The following is a 26,931-nucleotide window of genomic DNA, read 5'->3' as shown; positions in this document are numbered from 1 at the left end:
AAACAAATCCAACCCCCAGAGAAATACAAGATTGTTTAAAAACGAGGGTGCATTCAGATAGCCCGCTGCATTTATTTACTTTTTTTATAAATGTTTTTTTTCCCAAATTGCAGTAAACATAGTCAACCTAGACAAAAGGCAAGCAATTTTCTGTCATTTCAGAATGCAATATCACAGCATACCTTTATGTTAAGTTTTCTATTTTGTGTAGGAAGCACTCCATCTTCTTTAAGCTGCTCAGGAATTTGTATGGCCTTTGTTTTGAAGGTAGTATCAGTTGCATTCTCTAGCTTAGGCTTTTTTTTCCCAACTTTGAATTTCACTTTCTGGAAATCCTCCTGACGTTTCCTTTTTTTAGTCATCCTGATTCTCTGCAAAAAGAAAATTTAATTGATTAAATACAAAAGTAGTTTTTCCACCAAAGAGCAGCACCCTCCTAACAACAGCTACTGTTTTCATTCTTTTGTCTATGCATAAACGAGTGTCCACTCCTGAGACAAGATGCTAGACTAAACAGACATGCAGACTGATTCCATGCAGCTGCTCTTCCAGTGTCCAGAAAACATTCTGCTGCTCCTTTGGCCGTCTTTGCGTTGAGAACTACTTTATCATAAAGCATCCAGATATCTGTGTCTGCCCTTGCTTCACCAAGAGTTAAGTTGCTGATTTGGTTTTGTTTTCAAAAGTTCCTGCCAACAAAGCAACTTTTTACATACTCAGTTCTTGTCAAGCCAAGGAGCTCAGTGAACCGTTCCCTTTCAATTGCACATTGCTCACCAAGTCCATCACTAGCAGCACGCAGCCTGCACATGGACAATCACAGGTTTAAACAGGCCTTCACCAATAAAAGGACACAAAACACCTAAGGAAACTTACACTGAAAATACCAGTCTGTGCATTTAAATATAACTAGAAGTGGGGGGAAAGAAGAAGTCAAATGGGCAACTACAGACTAAAAAAAAAAGGAAAACAGACATTTTTAATAAGGCATAAGAAATGAGATATCTGAGCCACTGTACTTGTAAGCTGTACAAACATACTAGAATAGAGGCAAAATAACCAAAACAAATTAAAACTCCCATAAGTTTCTAAATAGCTTTTTAGGTTTGTTTTATCTGTTTTGATACTGAAGTACATATCTACCAAGTTAAAAAAAAAATGAACGCACTGAAAAGGCCCAAACAAACACTACACCACAGATTTATTTAATCCTCTCAAAAAAACCCCAAACAAACCACCATCCACTTTCCCCACAAAAAAAACCCTGAATCAAGAAAAACCCAAGCCAAAAACTCCAACAATACAACTGACTAAACCCAGAAATTTCTAAATAACATATCCAAACAATGATTCTCTTCTGGTGGATGTGATAATCATTCCTACAGCTGATTTTCCCAATGGACTTCAAGCTGAAATTTGTGCTGTAGTAGAGTATTTCATAGATACATCAATAGGAAAATCATTAAAGAATGTTTTAAAACAGACTGTAATTTTCTATTATTTTAAAAACAATTTAAACAACTGATTACACCAACATTTGACGGCAATTTAATTTTGCTTTTCACACACTAGGTTAAAAAATCATATGCAGGACCACTTTAACTGAAGTACAAATTTGGCACAAGTAACCTATGAACTCAAAAGGTTTTAAAAAACTTGGAGCCTGGTGCCAAAAGAAAAAGGTCCTTTAGTGTCCAACTATAACAACCATGGCTTAATAAATGTTTGATTTTTACCATATGCATCTTTTTAGGAAAGAATTACAAGAATTTCACCACTTGATATATAGAAATAGCTAGAAAATTTTGGCATAGAAGTTATTTCCACTTACAAGGTTTGCTTTTACAAGAGTAGATGTCTGGCTCCCAATCAGCATAAAAACTTCACAACACAGGTGTGCACACAACTGAACAGAGCAATTAAGTTCTTTTAAAGGCGCAGGCTTGTAAAATATCCTTTCTCCTGCTAAAAGCAGCACAGCTTACATCACAATAAATATTCTGGGAATAATTGGTAATCTAAGCCTATATATTTCCAATTCATATGTACCATGCTATACCAAAGGAAAAATCCTTACAAAATATAAGGATGTAAGCACCACAGTGGCTACATAATAAGACATCAGGCAAAACTGTCTACAGCTGATGAAATTATGTAACCATTTCAATGAAACTTCCTGCTGAAACAACTGCCTTGGACACAAACTGCATTTTACAAGGAGAGACTGTGGGAGCTGGGCTTGTTTAGTCTGGAGAAGACCGAGAGGGAATCTAATTATTGCATTTAAATTTCTCCAAGATGGGTGCCAAGAATATGGTGCCAGAGTGTTTTCAGTGGTGCCCAGCAACAGGATGAGGAGCAACAGCCATACACAAAACCACAAGAAATTCCACCTCAATATGAAGAAGAAATTCTTTACTTTAAGGGTATAAGAGCACTGGAACAGGCTGCCCAGGAAGGTCTCTGGAGACAATCCAACCCACCTGGATGCGTTCCTATGTCACCTGCTCTAGATTATACTGCCTTGGCAGGCAGACTGGACTGAATGATCTCCAGAAGTCCCTTCCAACCCTAACTAATCTGTGATTCTGTATATTTTCACCTGGCCCTCCTCCTGCAAAACTGAGCACCTAACAGTTAAGCACTAACACGGCTTTACAATCCAAAGCATTAAAACAACGTCTAATCGATGCAGGCTTCCATAGACATAAAGTAGCATGCATCGCTTTTCAGACACCACGTCCGATGTCACTCAGGCACCCTCACCTCAGGCTCAGAAAAATACTCGGTTACAGGTAGGACCCGATGATCTTGGAGCTCTTTTCCAACCAAATTATTCTGGTTTCACTCCCTCGCAGCTCTCAAGCAGCATCCTTCGGGAACCTCACAACCTTGCTCAGTCAGGAAAATCCTGAGAAACCCGAAGGCAAGGCACACGCCCTAACCGATTCCTCCGATCTGATAAGGATTTCCCCGCGGGCGAGCTCTCTCCCGGCACAGCACAGCGATACTTACAGGCGATCACCTCTGCGCGGCTCCCGCGCCGGCAGCGCATCCCCCGCCGCCGCCGCCGCCACCGGGACCGGACCGCACCGCACCGCCCGACCCCGCGCCCGCCGTACCCGAGCGCCGGAGCGGCCGCTCCTCCCGCGGGTTTAGGCTGTCACGCTGCCTTCCTCGCCGTCCCGGGACATCCTTCGGCTCGCTCCCCGAACGCCGCTTCCCTCCGCCCCGCTCCAGTCGCTCTGCGAGGCGTTCAAATAAAGGCGCGTCAGTGCCGGCCCGGCGCCGGGGAGGCCGCGAGTTCGGCTCCGGGGATCGCCGGGCGAGGCGGCGAGGAGAAGCCCCCGGGGGAGGTGGGGCAGGGGCGGCGGCGCGCGGCGGAGCCGATGCCGCCGCTTTGCCCAGGAGCAGCAGCCGGCCCGCGCCGCCGCGGCTCCCGCTTTTCCCGCCGCCTCCCTGGCGCAGGAACGTGAGGGGAGGGCGGGTCGCACAAAAGGCGGGCGGCCCTTGGCGCAGGGGCCCGGCGAGCGCGGCGGCCCCGGCGAGCAGGGCCGGACCGAGAGGGACCGCGCCGGGCTCGGGATCCCGATCCCGCTCTCCGTCCGCCTCCTCCCGCCCGGCCCGTGCGCGGCCGCTCGCTCCCTCACTCACCAACCACGCGCGCGGCAGCGCCAGCCCCGCTTCCGCCCCCGCCGAGCGCCTGCCCGGAAGCGGCCGCCCACGTGAGCGGCACCGCCAGCGCCCGCCCCGCGCGCCAGCGGGACGCGCGCTTCCGCCGCGGCTGCGCGCGCTGGCGCCCCCTGCAGGCGGGGCGGCCCCGGGAGTGCCCCGGCCCGGCGGGAACGCGGCTTTCAGGGGAAGGGGAGGGCAGGCACTGATCGCTTCTCTTTGGTGACCGGCGGGCAGGACCCGAGGGAATGGCCCCAGGTTGTGTCAGGGGAGGTCTGGGTTTGTGAAAAATGTGTACTTTATGATTGGCTTTTTGTGACCGTGTTCACAGGGGTCCGAGGATGAGGGAAGAGACGAGGATCTGACTTCATGTTTCAGAAGGCTTGATTTATTATTTTATCATATGTATTACATTAAAACTATACTAAAAGAATAGAAGAAAGGATTTCATCAGAAGGCTAGCTAAGAATAGAAAAAGAAGGAATGATAACAAAGGCTTGTGGCTCAGAGAGTCCGAGCCAGCTGACTGTGATTGGCCATTAATTAGGAACAACCACATGAGACCAATCCCAGATGCACCTGTTGCATTCCACAGCAGCAGATAACCATTGTTTGCATTTTGTTCCTGAGGCCTCTCAGCTTCTCAGGAGGAAAAATCCTAAGGAAAGGATTTTTCATAAAATATGTCTGTTACGGCTTTTTGCAAATATTAAAATGAGTATTATATGTGTTGTGTTAGAAAGTAATGCTGTGTTAATTCTCTTAAGTAGTGTGTTAAATATAGTTTTACATTATAGAAAATGTTAAAATAGAAACTATGCTTTGTAGGATACTTTTTTTAAAGAAAGGACTCACAGCAAGATAGCAGCCACAGGACACCTAAATCTTTCAGAGAAAAAGAATTTATTGCTCTCTTATCAGAAGAAACGAACTTCTTCCCACCTCGAAGGCGCTGTTAGGATTCAGAGGAAGAAATTGACAATGACCAGACAGAGTCCTGTGTTTGAATGGAATTTATGCATCATGTATGAAATGTATGAATATGCAACAGGCTGTTGTTTTTAAGGGTTAATCCTTTGTTAACGAGTGTCCTTTTTCAGGCTTGTGCCTGCCCAGAAAAAGTACCTGGACGTCCGTAACTCTTTGTTTCTATTGTCTCATATTATCCTAATTCAAATTGTCCAAAATATTATTACTCTAATTGTATTACTATTTTTATAACCATTTTATTGCTATTAAATAATAGTAGCGATTGGCATTTTTCACAGGTTGGATATTAGGAAAAGGTTCTTCACGCCGAGGGTGGCTGGGCACTGGAACAGGTTCCCCAGGGCACTGACCACAGCGCCAAGCCTGAGTTCAAGGTGTGTTTGTACAAGGCTCTCAAGCACATGGTGTAAGTCTTGAGGCATCCTGTGCAGGACATATCCCCGGCCAGGAGCTGAACTCAGTGATATCTGTGGGTCCCTTCCACCTTGGTTTAGTCTGTGGTTCTGTGAAGATGAACTCCCTTTCCCTGAAGCATGGCTGCTCGGGCACAACAGCAGAAAGAAGAATGCATTAATAATAACCAGCACCCACACAGGCACAAGTCCTGTGAGGAGCAGCTGAGGGAGCTGGGTTTATTTAACCTGGAGAAAAGGAGGCTCAGGGGGGACCCTATCCCTCTCTACAAGCACCTGAAACGAGAGCGTAGCCAGATGTGGCTCAGCCTCTTCTCCCAGGCAATCAGCAACAAGATGAGAGGACACGGTCTTAAGATGTGTCAGGGGTAGTTTAGGTTGGACATCAGGAGGAATTTCTCTACTGAAAAGGGTTGAACATTGGAATGGACTGCCCAGGAAGGTGATGGAATCACCATCCCTGCAGGTATTTAAGAAAGACAGTTCAGTAGACAGTTCAGTGTTGGGTCACGGGTTAGGCTTGATCTGAGGTCTTTTCCAACCTAATTGATTATGGGATTCTTCCAGTGAAGGCACTGCAGAGTCAGCATTGGCATATGAGGTTATTGTTATTATTTCACATATAAACCACGAGGCATGCTGCACACTTTTGTACATTCATACCCAGATAAAGCTTGTTGCTCCAAAGGGGTAATGAATTCCCACATCAGAAAGAGTGCAAAACCCTGGGAGATCCAGGAAGCAACAAACAAGGAGGATGTTCCACACCTGTCTACAACGTCTCAATTTACATGAGACAGTAACTCTGTAGTTGCACGCTCTAAACTTCTCATTTCTTGTCAATTAACCTGTGAACACCCTTCTCCCTCCCCCTTTCTGCCTTCTGTGAGGAGTTCTGCAGCTTTTTGTTAAAAATCATTTCCTCTGGTCTCAGTAAAATACATAAAACCTAGATGAAGCTTTACAGAAAATTATTTTCTCTTGGTTTAATTTTTGTTATTGTTTAACTTTTAATTTTATTAATTCTTTAGTTACCTCAGAAGTCTGCCTTGCTGTTATTGTGAGAAACCAAAAATGTATAATATTAAATACAGCCAACAGCATTGTTTAAATATTATCAGTAAAGATAATACTTTTTTTTCTTCCTCACTTTGCAGTACTGGCACAAGTAAAACATTAAAATGTATTTTGGAACAAATATACAGTTTTCCATTATTATAAGAATACACCAAAGCAGAGGCAGATACAAGAATAAAACAATACAATGCTTCTTCCTCTATTTGCACCAGGTAAGCAAGGAAAAAATAAAAATAATTGTACAGCTGAATGGACTATGTTGGACTGTGTTTTTTGAAAACATTTCCAGAAGCATACACTTGCTGACTTTTACCCAGTTTAGGCTTCTCTTTGAGAGGCACAGCAGCACTCTGAAGCACACCATTCAACCATTTTATGTCAATGTACTACAGATTTAGGGGTCTCTCCTTTTTCAGCGTGCTCCTCCTGCACCCAAGCAAAAAAATCCACCTCAAATCCAAGTTATTTCAGCTTATTGTAACTTTATGTTCACTTGGAATGATTCCACAGTAAGAGGAAAAGAAGCTGTCTCAGAGATGGCCATTTACAACAGCTGAATATTCTGATTTTGTTATTTTAATACAAAGATTGTTCTGCATTTTGAAAACAAACAGGAAAAAGATGTTTCTATTTTTATTTTCAGAATTCAGAATTTTTGCTGATTAAGTTCACCTCCATCAAGCAGGCATTAAAATTGTTCCTATACAGAATAAATGAACTGTAAGAACTATGGTTCCATCTCTGCCTCTGATAAGAACAGATTTAGATGCATTCCAGAAATTCCTCAGAGTTTCTTTAAAACATAGTGTTTTAATTTTTCTGTGAACTGTTTTCCTTCCTGTGTCTGTTCACATAATAAACTCATAAATTTTGTTGCTGCTTTCTTTGTTACCTTAGTTTTACTGCATCTTGCATTCTATGGTATGAAGATGTGAAACCATCAGGATGAGAATTCTCAAATTCTATCCGGATCTCAAAAAAAATGTAAGTTAACACTAAAAAGTTCATTTGCCATCTGGCCCCAGCATGTCTAAGTTACATCAGTATTTGGCTGCAAAGCTGAAGAGCTTTTATTAGAACCACTGAATGCTACCCAGCATCACAAGCAGGAATTTAATTTTAATCACTTTAAAAAAATATTTTTTCCCAAGCAAACTAATCTATAACCATTCAAAACATTTTTTCACCCTCCTACAAAAGCAGAAGTCATTAATATAGAGACATGTACATTCAGTCAGAACCAGTACTACTTTAGTTGGAAAAAAGCTCATGTTAAAAGAGCCTGAAGGACAGTGTAAGCCAGCTTTCATTTCATTCTTATACTAGCAGGATAAAAGACAAAAGATACTTTTGCCACCACATCAGTGCCTGTTAGGCAGAGCCTGCTTAAATTTCCTGTTGGGAAATATCTCTAAATTTGCAAACTTCTACTAACTATGCTGAGCTTCTATGCTCCTTAAATCAGCTATAATCCAGGCACTTCTCATCTCAGCACGAGACTGACAGCACTGACTTTTTATTATTATTTTTAATCTTATTAAGAAAAAGATATGGAGACTTGTTCATAACCCTTATATGGGAAACGGTTTTTATTACAAAGGCTTTTTAGTCAGTCCCAGCAGCCAGCCACAGGGAATAACTTCCAAGCATTTGTTGTAGGATGAGTTTGTACTGCTGAGTGCAGTAGTTCATTCTGCTGATAATTCTTTGTAAAAGAACCAACAAAAAGAAAAGTTCAGACTGTCAATGTACAGTATTTAATAATACTGAAGAAAGCAAGTTTACCTGTTTTAAAAAGCTGTCTTAACACAGAAAGAATGAGCATGACAACCTTTCCACAATATAGAACTTTCAGCTAAATGGAAAAATAAATAACAAGAACATCAAAAGCAAGTTATTAATTTAATATAAAAAACACTGTACAAAACTTAAATGTAAAACAAAATAACTCCACTGAGGTCAAATGAAGTAAAACAACAAACTTACAGAAAGGAAACATTGCTACATTATCTCTATTAAGTACCATGTCACTGTGTGCTGCCATTGCTTGGTCCCCTCAGAGTTCCGCTTTCAGTCAGGATCCTTATGACATTCGGTATATCAATTCCTTAGTTAAAGGCAAACAAACAAAATCAAAAACCAAGCAATTTTATGATAAAATTTATTTAAAAATACATGTTATACTGAAACATTCAGATGCTGAGATGAGTTTTGGATCTTTCCTTATTAAAAGAAAAATACCTTAATGGAGAACAATCAGTATGTGCCTGGAAACTGTAAGCTTTCCTACAAATGTACTCATCTTTAGTGTTCTTTTTTTAACCTTTGTGAGGTTACACACTCTGAGAAGCTTAGAAACATACACAGGAAGCTTCTGAAGAGAGAGCAGTAGTTGACTGAAGACGTGGGAAGGTTTAATAGCTGACACTTATTAGAAAGTTGTAAGCAAAAGGGAGACTACTTGTCTCTGATTCATTATTATTTCTATATTTTCATATATATTTATATATTCATATATCTATATTTTCATACATATTCATTATTATTTCTATTATTTCTGTGCAAATACACTTCTTTCATGAACTGGTAAATAAAAAAATTCTTCACTGTTGGTATTCACAAAACTAGCATTTCTCCACTTACAGCTCAGAGAAGATTCTAATTTTTTAATAACAATATATTTGGTTTTAGTTTACTGTCTCTTGCCATGCAAATGTTACTATGCAAAAATGAGAAAAGAATTTTAAAAAAAATCAGCAATTACTAATGCCTGTATGGGAAAGCAGCTATTCTGAATTACCATTCCTAAACTGGATCCTGCAAAAGTTTAGAGGGTGGGAAAAAAGAATTCTCTTCAACCCTCCCTAATACCTCAAAGTTCTTTGACCCATATAAGCCCTTAATATTTCCCACTACTAATAAATGATGTTATGTATATGTTTATATATGTGTAGGTGTGTGTGTACATGTGTATGCAAATTACCTCTGAAAGCTGGATTTGATGCTGCTATTTTGTGTAGGGTGTCAGTAACTTCCTCAGCATTCATGTTTCTTACACTCTTCAAAAATTCAGTCGTGATGTTGTTCTCATATGCTGTTTCCAAAGAGCCAGTTGAAAAGTTCTGGGCTTCACCTTCATTGGCTGGTAAGAACTGCTTAGCTGACCAGCTGCTTGTGTAGTCTAAAGAAGGGAAATACTGGTTTTCAGTAAAAGAGGATTCTGAAGAGCCTTCACCACTTATTTCCCTAAACAGGGCTTTTCAAAGCAAGCATGTCCAGTCTGGCACAGCAGCATTGCTGGTACTGATCACACCTGACTTTGCTGCATTTTCAAACCACCAAGAGTCAGGAATGCTGTCCAGTTACAGAAAATCCTGGAGAAACAAGGGTGGGGAGGTAGGTGAAAGCTATTTCCATTACACTAACAAAAACAGAATAAAAGCCTCAAATCTCATATATTCAAAGTCACTGCAATTTTTGGTATTACCATTGTAAAAATTAAGGTTTTCAAAATCTAAACTTTCTAGAAAAACTAGAAAATTGACACAGTACAGAAAAAAAATCACACAAAATAGCTTCACTAGTATTCCAGGTATCTTGGTTTTCCAAGCATAGGATTGTACTTTCTAAGTTTAAGAAAAACAGCCATTTGTTTCTGTCAGAATAAAATGACCTCCAAGAAATCCAGGATTCTTTGAAAAAATTAATCAGAAATACTGAGCCCAAGTAGCTGAAGTATTCAGGTTTTAAAGAGAATTATCCATCCTCTGCCACATAACTTTCTACAAACATCTTGATTTGACTAAACCTGCAGGAAACATCTCCTCCATCAAGAAAGGAAAAAAATACTGGGGGGGGGAAAAAAAGCCAAAGAGACTTTGAAAGTCTCCTTAGAAACAGGTGCCTTTGAACACAGGACAGTCAGAGTTGGTACTACCTCAATTTCTCCCCAAATCCTACAGTTAAGTAGGATCAATGTGTTTTAATAGTCATCTCTTTCTAATATTAGTAGAGGATGGGGGAAAAAACCCAAACCTATTCATTTATGCTACTTGACTCTGGCTTTATTCTGCTCTTAACCACTGCTTTTAGAAAAGCAGGAAGAAAGCTTACTATCATTTTTGCAAGGTTCAGTGTTAAGATTAACCCACACTAAAGACTGCAAAGCCAACATTACCAGTGTCAGAATCATTAATATCTGCTGAAGTTGGGCCAGGCTGTTCTGTGGAATATTCTAGGGCTGCTTCTCCATTATATCCAGCACCTAGGTGGTCCTATGAGTTTAAAAAAAACCAAAAAGTTTGAAATCTCATGAGGACAACCTCTTGGAACAATGAATACTACATTTTTAACAATCACAAACCAAATAAAAGACCACTATTTCTGCTACCAAATCTGAAAAAATCACATATTTCTTTGCAAATCATAGAGCTAATAACTTCTCTGTACTGTCCATCATATCTGTCTGTCTGAAAAAGCTCTATATTAGGCAATGAAGTGATACTCATTGAGCCTAATCCTCAACTTTTCAGATCTAAAAAGGAAGCATTTCACACCCAAAATAGGAGATTTAGCTAAAAAAATTACCAGTTGAAAGATCACAGTTTAGAATACTAACAAGGCCTAATGTAAGAATACATTTTGGTCTTCCACACCTTGTAGGTTAGAAGTTATTTCAGTTAGAACTTCATTGTTTTGTAACATGTCAGCAGCCTCCGAAAAGTATTCAAAACATCTCCATATGTACTGCTTATGTAAAGATAAGTCAGTCACAAGTAATAGCAGAGAGGGGAAAAACTGGGTTTCTAATAATGGAAGAAGAATGAGACCTCAAAAAGAACAGTCCAAAGAGTAGGACCAGAAGTTGTATAAGAAAAAAAAAATCATGTCACTGATGCATGATAACATGGTGAATAAAGTGAAGCCTGGGAACAGAAACAGGATACAGAACAGGAGTGTTATGCAAGTCAGTAGAGATGAGAAAAGCTTAAGTTAAAAATGGGCAAAAGTAGCAGAAAAACTTAGATGGAAGGAAAAGCATGGGAAATAAGTGACAAGATGATTTTTACTTTCTATCTACAATAAAAAATAAGCAAGCACCATTGAACAGAAATTAAGACTTGTCAACAGAAAAGCTAAAGTTTTACCCTATCATCACTACCAGAATTTATGCATTTAATAAACAAAACTTACAATACAGTCTCCATAGAATTTTTTGGTTTATTGTATCATCTATAATAATAAAAATGCACAATCACAGGAATCTACAGGTTTGTAGAACAAAACCAAAACAAAATCCACATTACTTTGTTTGATGCAGCCTGCTGACGATATTCCACCAGTGCATTTGTGAGAGTCTGTGTAACTTTCAGGATAAATGAAGCATCATCTTCATTCAGTATCTCAAAACTTTGCTAGGGAAAAAAGAAACAAAACAACACACCATAAAACATTTTTCCTCAGAAAAACTGAAGTATCAAAATTTATAAACAAACCTGCAGGAACCTCATTTTCTCTATGTCTCTACCCTTCTGTCAGACTTGGATGGAATTACAAAGCAAATACAGTTTTTATTTTTAATCCCATAAACTGGGGGAAGGAAGGTAGAATGAAAGAGAATCTAAGAGAAGGAAGATGCAGCTATGCAACACAATCATTTGAAAAGGAATAAAACAAAAATATGCCTGGAAATACATAGAAGATAATGCTTGTCCTTAAGTATTTTGATCTCTTGCCAAGATGCCTGCATAAAAATGAATGTGTACACCTTCCCTGAGGCAATATAGTCATAACCCATTTCTCTAGAATGTAGCAAAAAGCCAGAATGTGACTGAATTTAAATGTACATGCTGCCTTGCCTTACATTAACCTTCTTTTTCCCTAAAAGTCTAAGGAAAAAGCAGTCTTGAAGCTGTGAAGCTCTACAAGGGAAGCAAGTTCTAGCACCAACAGCACTCACAGAGGGCTACATGTGTCATCCTCTTGTCTACACCAAGGAAGTTCTGCTGAAAACACTTTCTTGGGGACAAAGCAAAAAACTCCAGGTATGTCCTAACAGTTCAAAGTCTTCTGGATTAGAAAGAAACACCTTTAAACACACCAGACAATGGAAAATAAGTAATAGAAACTTAGCATTAAGTTCATATGAGACAGCGTAACAGGGACTGTATTACATTTTTAACACTAATAGTACTTCTGTCTCCTGGTTTGCACAAGTTATACTTAATAAAGATCTTCTCAAAAGCTAGCTGAATAATGAAGAGTAAATTGTGGCAAGGATATCTTTGCTATGAGGTGATAAAAGAAATATAGTATGGCCAATTATTGGACAGCTTTTCAGAATACAAACAGCAAGTGCAAAAAAGATACCTATAAAATAGCTTTTCACTACATAACAAACCTTTGAATCCAACAAGAGAAACACAATGCAGCTTTTGAAAAAATTACAGTAGATGCAAAAATAAATTATTTTCACACTTTCTACAGTGTTCCAATCACATTCTCCACAGTCATCTTTTCTTCTCAGAGGACAATCATACTAAGAAAGAAGATGCCTCAAAACAAGTTCAAGTTTTATTGACAAGGTGTAATCTCTATATCTAGTAATTTCCAACAAAACAAGAGGACAAAACCATTTTATGATAGTCAATAGTGCCTAAATTACCATGCAGTAGATCAGTCAAGCAACTATCAGTAAAGATTTCCATTGAGTTTTTCAGTGCTTTTAGGGAAATCATCATTTCTGTGTGCAAGATCACAACTGTTGTTGATACATCTAACAACTGGAAACTGGCAGTTTTCCACTGTCACTGATTGTATCACTACTGTGCATGTGTACCTAACACACATTTTCAACAACTGAACAGAACTCCAGTGTACTGGCACTTATTTTAGAGAGGCACATTTTGCAGTTAAGGCACTCTGGGCCAGGGTGCTGGGGGAGCCTGTTTTTAAATACACAACTTGCATTTTATTTCTTAAAAATCCCTTCTTTCCTTTCTACGCATCTCTGATATTTGTTTTCATTCTTTACATTGTTTTCATTCTGCTTCTTTCCATTACTGAACTGCATCTTTCCAAATACCTCATGTGAAAATTATAGACCAGTTATAAAAACAAAGGAGAAATAAAGTTTAAAAGGGTCATATTACCTAAACGTGTAGTTAAGGAGTGAAGCTAAGATATAGTTGAAAAAATGAATTTTCAATGCAAGTAATTCCTCTGACAGTAAACCAATATTTTGCAAAAGCAATGGCTAGAAACTTGAAAATTAATATACACATTATAAATTCAGTGACATTCATTTTATTCTGAATCCTGCCTTATGGCAAAATGGTAATCTGTTAGATTACAAGACTGCCTACATTCTGCCTTTCATTACTTGCTACATTTTAGGCTTAGCAAACCAGTAATTTAATTTCTTAGTTTTTTAATTTTTCTTCCAAAAATTATCTTGAAGGTAGGATTTAACACTCACCAAATAACCCAACAGTTCTTCTTGACTAGTGAATTCTTCAGGATCTGCTGTAAATTCTTGCTATTTAACATAAAAAGAAAGAGGTCCTTAGATCTATTATATGCAGTAAATATGAATAAATAAAAATAATTATGGTTGCTCTAAAAATTCAAATTGTTTGTGCTGTTGTGAAATGTGTACATAGGTTTTCATAACAAAGTAGAAAAAAACCTTGTTGTTAATAGTTTTGCTTTAGCAACTTTGTAACTAATTTATTGGGAATAATATTGAGTAAACAAACACCATTGCCAATCATATATTAATTATTTCCCCAACTATTTGGAGACTGGAGTAACCCATTAACAGAAAAATATTCACCTGAGCTTCCTTGTTTTCTTCTTCCGATTGTTTATTGGTCTCACACCTTAAAATAGAATAAATAAAACATTCAGTTGGCTGATCCAGCAAAAATGTGTAGCCAGGCAATAACTGCTAATCAGCTTAAATTCCTGACACACTACTACTACAGTAGTTCTGATAAACTCTGAAAGAAAGGTCACATATTATTTCCTCAGAGAAAGCCCAGTCATCCCAGATCATCATAAAAATTATTCATGCAGTGTGGGTTTGTTTTAGTGTGATTATCTAGCACATAAGCTCTAAAACCCAGAGTTAATGAAAAAGCTTGACATTGGTGGTAATAGCTGTAAGATTTTTGTACACATTGCAGCAAGACAAGGCTCCTAATTACAGGTGGATTTTTATCAGCACTTCACAAACTAGCCCTTAAAAAATTCAGCTATTAAAAATCAGTGGTTTACAATGCAGTCACCAAATAAAGGGCATTAAAATATTCATATGGCAAAACATTCCTGTGCCATATTTGTGCTGTTCTGTCATTACTACTATAGATACATTCCATCCCTTTGCAAGCCCAGGAACCAAGGCTGAGAGTGGATGGATGTTTTCTAAATTAACCAAAACCATATGACTGCCAAGCCTAAGCCCTCTTCTGCCTTGAAATGTTTCTTAGGAATCAAAAGTTTAGTAAAAGCAGATGATGATAAAATAATATACATCTTCAGATAACTGTTCAGAAACTTAACTACAAAGAAATGTAGAGTCATAGAAATTCTCAGACAGGCATTGCAGAATCTTTAAGTGGAAACAAGCTGTCAATGAGGATCTGATCTTAGTTCTTTTAAGACACTATATATTTGAGTTCATATCTTCTCAGTAGTCTCACATAAATAAATAAATAAAAAGTAAAGGAAGAACTGAAGCCCTAATTTAGTAACTAACTTCCAAGTCAGTCTCTCATTGAAACACCTGGCTGCTAATAGTCACCCAGAATCCATCTGAGCCAGATTAAAAGAGAAACATTAAGTGATAATTCCAAAGGAAGCTGTTCTTAAAATTTAAAGGTACAAGACTGCACAATGAAGCTCAGTACCAGGCAGAAATAGACCTCACATTTCCAGATACGGATAGTTGAGCTTTTATCCATTTCCTGCTCTTCATGTTTTCATGAACTGGTTCTGATTCAGAACTGTTACTTATTTGAAAGCCAGTAAATAAACACAAAGATTGATAAACCTGGACTTGAATGTGGTTTCAACTGAACATTTTCCATAATGGTTGCTCCACAGAGAGGCAAGTCTGAAACAATGTACTCCAGAAACATGAAAATTTCTCCTTTAACATAAACTAAAGCAGAAGCTGTTAGCCCTTCACGTCTGGGAGAGATACTACTGGTTTAAAGTTAGAACACATTCCAAGGGAATGCCTTTAAGAAAAAACCAAGTAACTAAATCATTGGAACAAAGTCCTGTGTCTGGGTTGATGCCTGTATATCCCTTTCCAAGTGCCCTCCTGTGGCTCCTGGTGCTGCAAAAAGATGCCCAATGCTGGAGATGTCCTCCTCACACAAAGGCTGACAGTAACTCAACTCACAACTCTGTTACTAATAAAATGCTCACAAGCAGCAAGCACAGTTTCACCATTTTAGAACACAGCTGCTCCTTTGAAACACATTGTTCCTCCTCAAAATCCTTTGTAAAGGAGAAACCCCAACAATCAACTATTGCTGATTGTCTTTCTTTTCTAAAATGAGTTCACATACCACTTTAACTATCTGACATGAACCTGTGGCAGAGGCAGCTTTAAACCCTGAGGAGACATACTTTTGGAACATTTTGAGCAGCACATGACAACTATACCTTAAAGATAATAGTTAAATACAAGAGCCAGCTGCATCCAGAGGAAAGTCTTTACATACAGAGGTCACTTTATATACACCAGGTTTTCTGTCGATTACAGAAGTTTACAGCTGAGCACAATTTCAGAAGTCATGGATTTTACTATGCAAATCCAATACAGACAATTGTCATGCACATTTTCCTTTAAGTTAATTTAAATGGGTTTGAAGGTGGTGATTTTTTTTCTTTTACCATTCTGAGTCGTTGCCTTTGCTGCTTTCAATAGCATTATTAGGTTCAACTTTTTCATCTGGTTTTGCTTGTTCTTTCTGCCTTTCTTCATTCTCCTCCTGAACATTATTTTCATCTAAAACAATAAAAAGGTATATTAAGTGATGTTTTTCCAGTGTTTTAATTTTAAAAATATTCTAAACAAAGAATACTTCTAAAGACAACATCAATGAAATCTAAAGGTGGAAGTAAGGTATCTTATGAAGAAGTAAAATAAAAACTGAACCTAAAAAAATCAGTAGAAGTAGAATGTTTTCTTCACAAACACTGGGATTATTCCTCCCTTTGCCACAGACCCCAAGGCCATCCACACAACTGTGCAAATTCACCTTTATAACTCTGTGGAAGCCATCAACAGGCACATGTAGTAGTACATAATTCATGCACTGGTGAAAGTTAAAATAAAAAAAACAATAAAAGAAATAATTTTTCCTCTTACCTTGCATAGGCTCTGTCAGTTTCCCATCTTTATTATCTTTTTTTTCTGCATCACTAAGGGGTGCATCCACATGCTGAACTTTAGCTTTTGAAGGGTTGTCCTCTGCACTGTGAGCTAAACAAACATGCTTGAGATGTAGCATAATGGACATTATCTTCATAGAGGGTGGTTCTACTACTGCACTTCAATTTCACCTAGCTCTGTTTCTAGGCAATAGTACTTACAAACACCAAGAATAATTTTATAAGCATTATTTATTATGTGACACCATATTAAATATGAACTACAAGTCAGCAACAAAGTTTAAAGTATTTTATAGCCTGGTTATAATTACATGCTTGCATCTCCTAAAAATGTAAATACTATAAATGTAGTAGAATGCTACAAAGTCACATGCAAAATAAGACACATTAACCAACAGATAGATTACAGTCAAGAAATCTAATTTGAATAGGACTCAGCTTATTTCAGACCTTTCAGATCTTTTCTAGATTCAAAATGGCTATTTTTTCTCTTCAGAGTACAACACTGCTAATTTAGATGATCTTATTACTTCTACTGAGTTATTTTAATGTACCACTTACATGCCAATATACATTAAAATTAAGTACATTAGTTTTAATTCAAATCTTTATTTTTCAGGTAATGCAAATCATAGCAAAGTTTAGCCATTTCCTCAAGTGGCATTCAGTGATACTGTCTGTCCACCTGGACAACACTGTACCTACAATGAGTTTTAAAACATTAACTGGGTGGGGAAATCTCAGAGATACCACATTCCTACACTTTTGTGAGTATCAATGGCTAGTAAAACAGAAACTTTTCTTTCAGAGATAAGAGCTATAGCTGTGCTTTAAGAATTCTAGATTCCCATACTGCAAATTAACTACTAGCACAGAGCCCCCAGCCTGCTCCTTTTGTCCAGTTCACCAAAATGCTGGTGAGTATCTGGCACTGCAGAGACTACCCTGGTCTGATTTATATCAAAGGAGGACCAAATTAGAAATTGATCATGAGCACACTTACATTCTTGCCATTTCCTTCTCATTTTTGGAACACCTATAACAACCTAAAAATAAAACCCATTTATGTTAGTTATTTTGTGGATAAAATTATTTCATAGATATTTCATCAACATTAATTTGTATTTTTCTAGGAATATATGACCAGTAGTGTAAAATATGCGTGTGTAAATCCCTCAATGGATATTCAAAAAGCCAATAGGTTAGTTGCCTGGACATTTATTTACCACAAATAAATTTCTTCTAGAGCTTAGAAAAAAAAAGAAAATTAAACAGCTGGTTTCAGAAGATATAGCAGTAAAATTAAACCAGGTTACACACACTTTGTTTAAAAGTTCCTTACATCGAGAATGGATTGCTATGGAGATCATAAACTACCTAGAAAAAGAAAAAGGTCTAAAAAATATAGATGGAAGTAAATATTTCCATATCGATGAACATAAATCTCAAGTAAAATAAACAACCTCAAGTCAAGAAGAAATTCAAGTAAGTCAAATGAAAATGTTGCTATCAACAGTCAGTTGCTTTTCTTTTTAAGCAGAGGTTAAAAATGAAGGACAGACAGAATGGATTTGGTAATCTGAAATCTCTCCCTTCTACAGCATTCACTCTTGACTTGATCTTCCAATATACCCACACTTTTTTTTATCAGAAAAGGGTAGGATCAGAGCAGGCTCTAATCCTTGAACCTAAGTGTGATAGTATCACACAGAATGGGCAGTAAACTTCAGCTTTAACCCAGGAACCTTGGGGGCTCCACTTTGGAAGGAGACATCCTTCCAAATGCACATTAGCCAGGGATCCTGTCAAGAAACACTGCTTAACAAGCAGTGTGCTGACAGAAATTGAAGCTGATGGACAAAACAAATTTAACATGTACCACAAAGAACTTTGAGCACCTCAATAAGCTTGTCATGAACCAGCTGGTGGTAAGGTGAACCTCAAGAAGAAACTTCACCAATATCCTGTCCACATAAAGGTATTCTAAATTATAAATAAATAAATTATAAAATAAATACTACTGCAGGGTAAGTATCAACAGAGAGCAATATGAAGATATCACCACATGAATATGTTTCTAAGGGTGCAGCTCCCTAAGAATTTAAATTTATGGCACTTCTGTGACGCCACAGCACTGCTGATTATCTCATGTCAACCTGCAAATTCCCACACTTCCATCTGTACTATGAGAAATTTTACCTGGCTTCCCTGAGAATTGCCTCAAGCTGCTTACAAAGCAGAAACTACTCAGAAAAGTTATAAAGGCAGTTTCCTAGCAACAAAAAACCAACTTATTTTACACACACACACAGATCTGAGAATTGCCTAAATATTAGAATATGTATTTTGCATTATTTGTGCACTCAGAGAAATTTTGTCCAGAATAATCCCAGAAGAATTACTAAAATGACAAAAAGCACCTGTAAAAAAGGTTTAAAAAGCAAGATTTTCCCACCTTCCAAAGCAAATCTGCCCACCATAATGGAAATTACATTTTTTTCTTTATTAAATATAAAGCTTCCAGAATTCTTAAGAGAAATGTACCTGTATTTGTTTTCTTCCTTCTTTCTTCTCAACTGTTAATCCAATTTGTCTAACTCTTTTGTTTAGTTCAGAGCCTTTACCCTTGACTTCATCAGATTGTGCTATCTCTGGATAATGTTGTCTCTAGAAAATAAATGCAAGTCCTTAAGTCACACAACTCCTTCCAGATCTAGCACAGTTAATAATCATGGGAGATAAATCAACTTCTACATATACATAGCAGAACTTATTAAAATAGTTATGCACAGAATAATTTAGGGAATTAAAGCCAAATCTTCAGCCCAAAACAGGGTTGACACTGAATGCTGAACTGGTCGCATCGGGCTTTGCCTGCTTAGGTCTAAAAACCTCTAGAGAGAGAAATTTCCCCCTTTCTCTGGACAACCTGCTCCAATGCTCAAATGCCCTCACAACAAAAAACTTCTTTATGTCATGTAGGAAAATGCCCTGCTTGAATTTATGTTCCTGCCAAGAAGCTCCAAAAAGGGTCTAGTTCTGCCTTCTTAATAACCTCCTCTGAAGTACGGGAGGGTTACTGTTAGATCCCTCAGACACTTTTTCCTCTCCAGCCAGAAAAAACCCAATTACCTCAACTTCTCTTCATAGTACAAGTGTGCTTCAGCCCCTGACCATCTTGGCAGTTCTCCACTGGACTAGCTCAATTTCATAAATAGCCTCCTTTCTGCAGTGGCACAAAACTGAACACAATACCCTGGATATGGCCTAGCAAGGATCAAGAACAGAGAAATAATCACTTCCTTTGATCCACTGGCTGTTCTCTTGTTAGTAGAGCTCAGCTTGCTGCTAGCCTTCACTGACACCAAGCTACACTACCTATCTTGAGCTTGTTATCCACCAGGACCCCCAGGCTCCTTTCTCAGCAGAGCAAATTCAAGTCTTTTAGTCTCCTGTCTTTTTTGCTACCTAGGGTAATCCAGCTCAGGTGCACAACTTAAAAGTTATCCTTCATGACTTATTATATTTTTATAGTATTTAAGAATTTAGCAGAGATGCAGTTAACAAATGTAAGATTCAGAATTGCAGGAAACAGTTCCAAGTAAGCAGGAAATGCAATAGCTGAGAATATCAAAACCCTGCATGTACATCAGAATGAATGACCAGAAACAGCATGGTGTTTATGAAAGACATCACTGCAGATTCATAGCAGCACACCCAACATTAGGCCTGAAGCTACCCCAAAATACTATGTGAACTCAGCTGTCTATGACTTTAAGATGTGTTCAATATAATACCAATTTTGAGAGACTTTTATGGGGAGTATCAAAATTCTTTTCAGAATATTGCTTTCTCAGTTTTGTTAAAGCCCCTCCTAAGCCAATATACTCAAGTAAACATTCAGAGACTGGAAAGCCTCATTTCTCTAAACATATTGAAAATGATAACATGTTTGAATGTTCGTGAGCTGACATGAACCTCAAGAGCTTTGTCATAAAACAAGCAACAGAACAGACATGTCTTGTCCAGCCTCAAAACAGAAGAGGAGTTGGGTTTTCCCCCCACTGATTCCAAGTCACTCTAATAATCTAATATGTATAACATTGTCTAATATGCATTATGTTCATTTATAAATACATTCCTTTCAAAGCATCTGAAAGATTGAATAGTTTCTTCTTTGATACTGTTCTCTTACATAATACAAAAATCAGTCAAACATCTATTTCTAGTCCATTTTTGCTACAGATTTCATTATTGATTGACCAAAACAGAATAAACTACACTCAGTATCAAGCAATGGACAGACATACACATTACTGATGAGAAGAATTTTAAGTCTATTGATCACAGCTGCCCAATTGCAATAGCAAGATTTTCACAGAAGCTTATGGAAAACCTTAAATTTTATTTTTTTAAAAATCAAAATTTGACTAACTAATTCTCCCCTTTAATCATTACATTAAATCAAACAAACAAAAGAACTTACCAAGTATGCCAGTCTGTGCTTGGAACCACAGACATGCATGAACATGTTACTCAGTCCCGTTTTACAGTAACATAGTTGACATTCATAGAGAAAAGGAACATTGTCCTTTGTTCGGTATTCTATTATGTAATTAAGTCCTGTATTGAAAAAAAAAAACCAAACAACTTAGGAAATTTCATGTTTGCTGGAACAAATCATCAGTGCTTGTTGCAAAAGAAGTAATCTTAAAGCTCTGACATATAAGGAAAAGATTACTTTGATTACATTGAGATTACATTGACTGCATATCAAATACATCAATGAAGATTTTCAGAACCATCAGATATTTTATCTTTTGGGTGTCTAGACTTTTTGAACACCAAAGTTATAAAACTGATGTTTTTAGGATGTCTTATGCTTACCACATAGTACTCAACATTTTTTTTTAATCCTAAAAAATAATAGCAACAATTATTTTTTAACTAATTAGAAGAGAATGTATTTTAATATATGTCCCTAGTTGTTTTTTCTGTCAACTCCTATCTCCCCTCCACTGGATGGGTAGTTAACTTGCAAAGAGCCACACTGATCTCTTAAGTTAAAGTTCATTTTTTTCATATCACTTTAGATTGTGTCTAGAGAATGTTGTCAACATGAGGTATCTAATCAAATATGTTCCAGGCCAAATCCAATGATTCTGTCACTGCCATTTGTCACTTCCATACCATACTATTGGGTACCCAGTACAACCATAAGAAGATTTTGTAACACATTACCTAATTTTACATTTTAAAAAAACTGATCTGTACTCTTTAAGGTAAATACCACAAAACCAAATATTTACAGTATTAAAAGCCCTCACCAAGTGCAGGTTCTGATTCTTTACATGTATTAAGCTGGTCTTCCAGTGTCTGTCCATGAAACTTCTCTGGCTCAAGTGGCGCTGTAAGAAATTCACATACAAGTGAATCCCTGCTCCACATCACAAATTAAGTCAGTTATTATGAAACATTATTTCCCTCAATCTCATTTCTACTCTTTCTAAAGCATTTGAATTGCAAAAATTAAGTATTATTACAAAATATTACTGCAGATTGAAAGTACAATGATCAGAAATGAATTCCCAATGACCTGCTAAGATCTAGACATCGTTTGTAATGTTGTACCTCAAAATTTTTTATTTCTTCCACTTTTTTTTTTCAGGGAGGTGTGGGGAGAGGCATTAAACATTCTTACCAAAATCAGAAAGTTTCACAGGTGTTTTCACTTTCTTCCCTAAGCAACTTTCTGTTTTAACTAAAAAAAAAAAAAAAAAAAAAAAGAAGAAAACAAAAGTAAGAATCTGAAAGAAGTGGAAATAAAATTGTTAGTACAATTGAAAGGACAATTTGGTAAATAACTGACTACTTTAGAAAAAACTCTTTGAGCTTTTGCTGATAAGAGAAAACTAAACTATGTTTAGTTTTGAATGTGCTAAGAGATTTTTTTCACAGATTCACAGACGATTTTGAGTTGGAAGGGACCCACAAGGATCACTGAGTCATGTACAAGTCCCTGCTTGGGGAGTTGGTCCCCGTGTACATGGTCCCACATCACAAATTAAGTCAGTTATCATGAAACATTGTCCCCCCAGTCTTATTTCCGCTCTTTTTAAAGCATTTGTATTGCAAAAATTAAGTATTATTACAAAATATTACTGCAGACTGAAAGTACAATGAACAGAAATAAATTCCCAATGACCTCATAAGATCTGGACATCAGCTGTAATATTGTACCTCAAAATTTTTTATTTCTTCCACTTCTTTTTTTTTGAGGGGGGGGAAGGGAGGTCTGGGGGAAGATGTTAAACATTCTTACCAAAATCAGGAAGTTTCACAGTTGTTTTCAATTTCTTTCCTAAGGAACCTTCTGTTTTAACTAAAAATAAAAACAAAACAAAACAAAAAAAAAAAACCACAAAGAAGAAAACAGAAGAATCCCACAGAAGTGGAAATAAAATTGTTAGTATAAAAAATAATTTGGTAAAATAACTGACTGACTACTTGAAAAAAACTCTGAGCTTCTGTTGGAAGGGATCCACAAGGATCACTGAGTCCTGTTCAAGGAATGAACCCTTGACCCTGGTGTCATTAGCACCATGCTCCAAAAGATGGACAAAAAACACTAAACAACAACAAAGTTATTTCATGTCAGGCAATTCAATGAAGCAGGCAGAGAGGAAGATCAATCAAGTTCAATGTCTCTAAACATTTGAGGGCATCCAGGAATTTCAGGATATTTATTTCAGCAAGCATACAGCTGCTAAATATTTAATCACTTAAATTTCCATTACAGTCCAAACAAAAATTCTCAGATCAGGTAGGTCCAATGACTACGTCTGACTTGAACAACAACTTTCAAACAGAATTCTAGGAGCAGTGAACTGTAGAAACCTGAAAAAACATTTTGGTGCATCATGAAAACAAGTTAGGAGAGCAATTGCAAATGTAGTTAGATCTTCACTCCTTCTGGAACTAGACCAGTTCATCAAGACCCAGAGGAGGTTTAATGATTTATTAAACTTATTAAAAGTATTAAAAATATCTTCATTAGCTGAAGCAAATTAAACCCTTTTAAAAACAAATGTAAAGTATAAACAGTATTTCTACATACTTTAAGAAGCATAGGCTTTTAAATTATATTTTGACTTTTGAAGGTCTCTAATGTCTTGAATTCTTTAGGGTTTCTCAAAAATTTAACATAGGTGATTTTTAGTCTTCTAGCTAGCGCTTGTTAATCAACTTTGCATACCTCTTGCTCACGTTACTGGTTGATTAGGTAGTTATATCATAAAAAAACACAGGATAGGTCTTAAAGCACAAGTCTTGAGAAAGTCTTCTCATTTGTTTCATAAACAACTACATTGGGGTAGGGAGAAAGATGTGGGTACAGGACACAGCAGGAAGCAAAAAATCTTGCACTTACTCATGCCATGAGTTTTCAGTGCTTCTTCAACCTAAATTACCAAGTTATCAACCAAAAAAAAAAAAAGAAAGGCACTTAAGAAGTCAAAAAACAACAATGCAAAGTTTTCATTATATATAAGCTCAATTAATACCAACAGCATAAACTATCTCAGGTGAACATGAAAATTAAAAAAGAAAAACATCCCTTTTCATTCTGGAGATTGTCTATGATTTAAGCAATTCCATTTTCCCTTTATTAACAGCCACATATTCTCATGTATTGTCTTTTCTAGACGTAAAGTTGTAACATCTTCTGACAGGGCTAACTTTATCATTGTAGACAAGACAGTAAGTTAGCAAAACTAGTTAAATATCTGAAATTGTATGTTTCACCACCACAATAAAAACTAGATTTCAAACCCCATAATCTATTGTTAAATAAATTGATAAAATCTGACAAAAAGTGCATTCAAAAGCTGATCTTACCGTCCTGTGTTTTGCTCCAAGGAAATGAGTCTGCAGGTTTAATGCAGAAGAACACCAGATTTTGCAAATCTAGATTAAAGAGAAGTATTTCTAGCATTGCACACAGACCAAGACAAATAAAATACCACTGATATCAAAACAGATCTACTATCAAATTGTTGGTATAGCTTAAGTTCTACAAAAGTACTACTACTTCAAAGACAAACTAGAGCAGCCTCCTGAAACTGAATTTTTTAAGGCTCCAAGACCACTAAAAGACAGTGAAACGAACCAGAGTCTCCACACCATGTAAGAATTTCAGATGCTCCAGAACTCTGCCGCTCTCTCATAACACTTTCTGGGTGGGCATGTGTGGATAAGTGAAGGCAGATCCAAGACCCTCCTCACACACTCTAGAAGAAGGGTGAGCCACAGGCAGGGCATAATTGTGACAAGCCATGGCACCTGCCTGATGTGAGCCTGTTCCCCTCAGTGCTGCATCCACACTTACTCTGATCAGCTCAGGGCCTGCCTCACCCCCTTTGGAAAACTTCCCTATCACAGCTGCCTTATGCCTGGGCCAGTTCAGAATGGGAGCAGATTAAGTTTAAATTCACATGAATGAACAGCAGCAGCCCAAATATTTTCTTCTCCTCCAAAAATCCCAGTGTGCTTTAAAGAAATAGCAATAAAGCTGACAACTAGGGGAAATCAGGATTTTTTGTTCTGAACAGGATCTACACTTAATCACCCACTAAAAAGAATGCCTTTATTTAGAAAGATAATATTATTCACTTTAATAAGCAATTCTTAACACACAGCCAAGCCAAATATGACAAAGTCACCAAAATAAGTTCAGGTCCAGTGCTATTTACCAAGCCTGCTCAAGAGAAAAAAAAGCACATTCACACTTGGTTTAAGTACAACTTTTTAAGTGAATACTTACATTGCAGTAAAAGGGGTTTATTTGCTTCTTTATTTCACTTTCAGGGTCCATATTCACTCTTTAGACGATAAAAAACTCTAGGAAAATTGCAGAAAGATTGCAAACTGTTGTTTGAGCTTCACAAAATTATTTACATTTTTGATCCGTCTATTATGAGGGTTGGGCACATTCCAGCTTTATTATGCGTCTCGCTTTGAGTTGTATTCAACCTTTAAATTCCCAGGCTAATGATCCTATTTTCAACTCGAGAGCAAAACTGCAGCATGGAAAGAAACAATTGTTCTCCGCGAGCTTCCCTCGGGAAACATCAACGTCACCAGAAGATTACGCAGAACAAAAAGTAATGAAACAAAAACTAATCCGGAGCATTTCAAGCTCCCCCCTTCTTTCCTGGGATAGGACTGCGCGCACGGGCTGGGACAGATGACAGACAGACACCGGGAACTGCCAGCTCGCAGTGCCGGGGGTGTGCCTGAGGAACAGGAGGCACAGGCGGGGTTCGGCAAGAAGGACACGCTTCCACCCGCACCGCGGCGGCCAAGGAAAGCGGGAGGAAGAAGAGAGGGAGGGAATGGAGCGAAGGAAGGGAAGCAGGAAGGCCCCGAAGCTCCAAACCCCACGCCAGGAGCGGCGCAGGCGGCAGAGCGCCCTTCCTGGCACTTCCAGCCCCGCCGGGGCGGACACAGGCGCTGCTCCCGCCGGAGCCGGCAGACCGCCGGGCCGCCGCTGCCCACAACTCACCGGCGGGCCGGGCAGCGTCCGGAGCCCGGAGGAGCTGAGGGCGCTCCCTGGTGCCGCACCGGCACCTGCCACCGACCCGCTCTCGGGCGGGAGCTGCGCCACGCCGGGCGCAGTGAGGCACGGAGGGGTGGCAGGAACCCCGCCGGGCCGGACACGGCACTGAGCGGTGCCGGCGGGCGGGGACGGGAACGGGATCGGGATCGGGAACGGGAGCAGGGCGGCCGCGGCAGCTCCCGGCCCTTCCGGCGGCCGCCGCTGGGGGCGCTGGCGCGCAGGCGCGAGGGCCGCCGGGCGCTGTCGGAGGTAAAGCCCGAGCTGGGTCCGCGGCTGCCGCACCGGGGCGGGGATTGGGGAATCCCCGCTTCGCTCCGGGGCCCCGGGATCGGGATGTGGATGGGCATGCCGCGTCAGGGACGTGCGTTCCGGGAACTCCGCCCGTGCCCGGTGCAGGCGGGACTGCCCACCCCCTTCCTGGCGGCCGCCCGGTGTTCGCACGCCGCTCCCCACAACACACACATAAACGCGCATTTCCCCGCAGCCGCCTCCCCACAGCTCCGCCGCACCTGCGGGCGCGGGATCGCCCGGGCCGGGTGTCCCCGCGGCACACGGCGGTGTCCCCGCGGCACAGCAGTGTCCCCCGCGGGAGAGGCCGGCGCCGCGGCGGGCGGGAATCCAGCGCGGGGTTTGCGGGGAGCTGGAGGGAGCGGTGTCGGCGGCCTGCGGGCGGGGAGCTGAGGGAGGCGGGGAAGCAAGAGGGAGGGAGGGAGGCAGGCAGGCGAGAGGCGCTTTGTTACGAGGAGCCGGCGGGGC

General features: G+C 39.2%; 2 protein-coding genes across 5 annotated transcripts in view; both read right to left on the bottom strand.

Annotated features, from left to right (window-relative positions):
* The window catches only part of TEX10 (testis expressed 10), a 55,231-nt gene extending 51,546 nt beyond the window's left edge, over positions 1–3,685 (bottom strand). For both annotated transcript variants that reach the window (XM_066560844.1, XM_066560853.1), the window contains exons 1-3: positions 3,655–3,685; positions 3,016–3,245; positions 183–371 (exon numbers count right to left, since the gene is read on the bottom strand). In XM_066560844.1, the coding sequence (XP_066416941.1) occupies positions 183–362 (180 nt within the window). In that variant the 5' untranslated portion in view covers positions 363–371; positions 3,016–3,245; positions 3,655–3,685. The remainder of the gene's footprint in view (positions 1–182; positions 372–3,015; positions 3,246–3,654) is intronic.
* Positions 3,686–6,232: 2,547 nt separating this feature from the next.
* Positions 6,233–26,798, bottom strand: LOC136563423 (uncharacterized). 3 transcript variants are annotated; one of them, XM_066560820.1, is made up of 19 exons: positions 26,122–26,363; positions 25,381–25,457; positions 24,456–24,524; positions 23,989–24,019; positions 22,882–22,941; positions 22,261–22,320; positions 21,887–21,967; positions 21,046–21,182; positions 19,104–19,226; positions 17,563–17,605; positions 16,537–16,650; positions 16,059–16,173; positions 13,987–14,032; positions 13,630–13,689; positions 11,459–11,566; positions 10,330–10,426; positions 9,136–9,333; positions 8,176–8,259; positions 6,233–7,857 (listed from the first exon to the last, which is right to left on the bottom strand). In XM_066560820.1, exons 2-18 carry the CDS (start codon positions 25,429–25,431, stop codon positions 8,180–8,182), a joined length of 1,473 nt encoding a protein of 490 aa, XP_066416917.1. In that variant the 5' UTR covers positions 25,432–25,457; positions 26,122–26,363; the 3' UTR covers positions 6,233–7,857; positions 8,176–8,179. The 3 variants fall into 3 exon arrangements, with proteins under 3 accessions (XP_066416917.1, XP_066416909.1, XP_066416900.1); XM_066560812.1 differs by lacking the exon at positions 26,122–26,363 and adding an exon at positions 26,685–26,798 and having other exon boundaries at positions 6,233–8,259; XM_066560803.1 differs by having other exon boundaries at positions 6,233–8,259.
* Between the last annotated feature and the right edge of the window lie 133 nt (positions 26,799–26,931).

The sequence above is a fragment of the Molothrus aeneus genome, chromosome 1 (assembly GCF_037042795.1).
Source record: "Molothrus aeneus isolate 106 chromosome 1, BPBGC_Maene_1.0, whole genome shotgun sequence".
Classification (NCBI taxonomy): Eukaryota; Metazoa; Chordata; class Aves; order Passeriformes; family Icteridae; genus Molothrus; species Molothrus aeneus.
Note: the sequence above shows the minus strand (reverse complement) of the source record. Positions and strands in the feature narration are given on the sequence as shown.

What these genes read in the sequence shown, in the direction of transcription:
- LOC136563423 (XM_066560812.1), bottom strand. Translation starts at nt 25,431, where the DNA reads ATGGACCCTGAAAGTGAAATAAAGAAGCAAATAAACCCCTTTTACTGC. An exon ending in AGAATCAGAACCTGCACTTG is followed by an intron (nt 21,183 to 21,886) that starts GTGAGGGCTTTT and finishes TTTTCAATACAG; the next exon opens with GACTTAATTACATAATAGAA. An exon ending in AGCAGGCTGCATCAAACAAA is followed by an intron (nt 10,427 to 11,458) that starts GTAATGTGGATT and finishes TTAAACTCATAG; the next exon opens with GACCACCTAGGTGCTGGATA.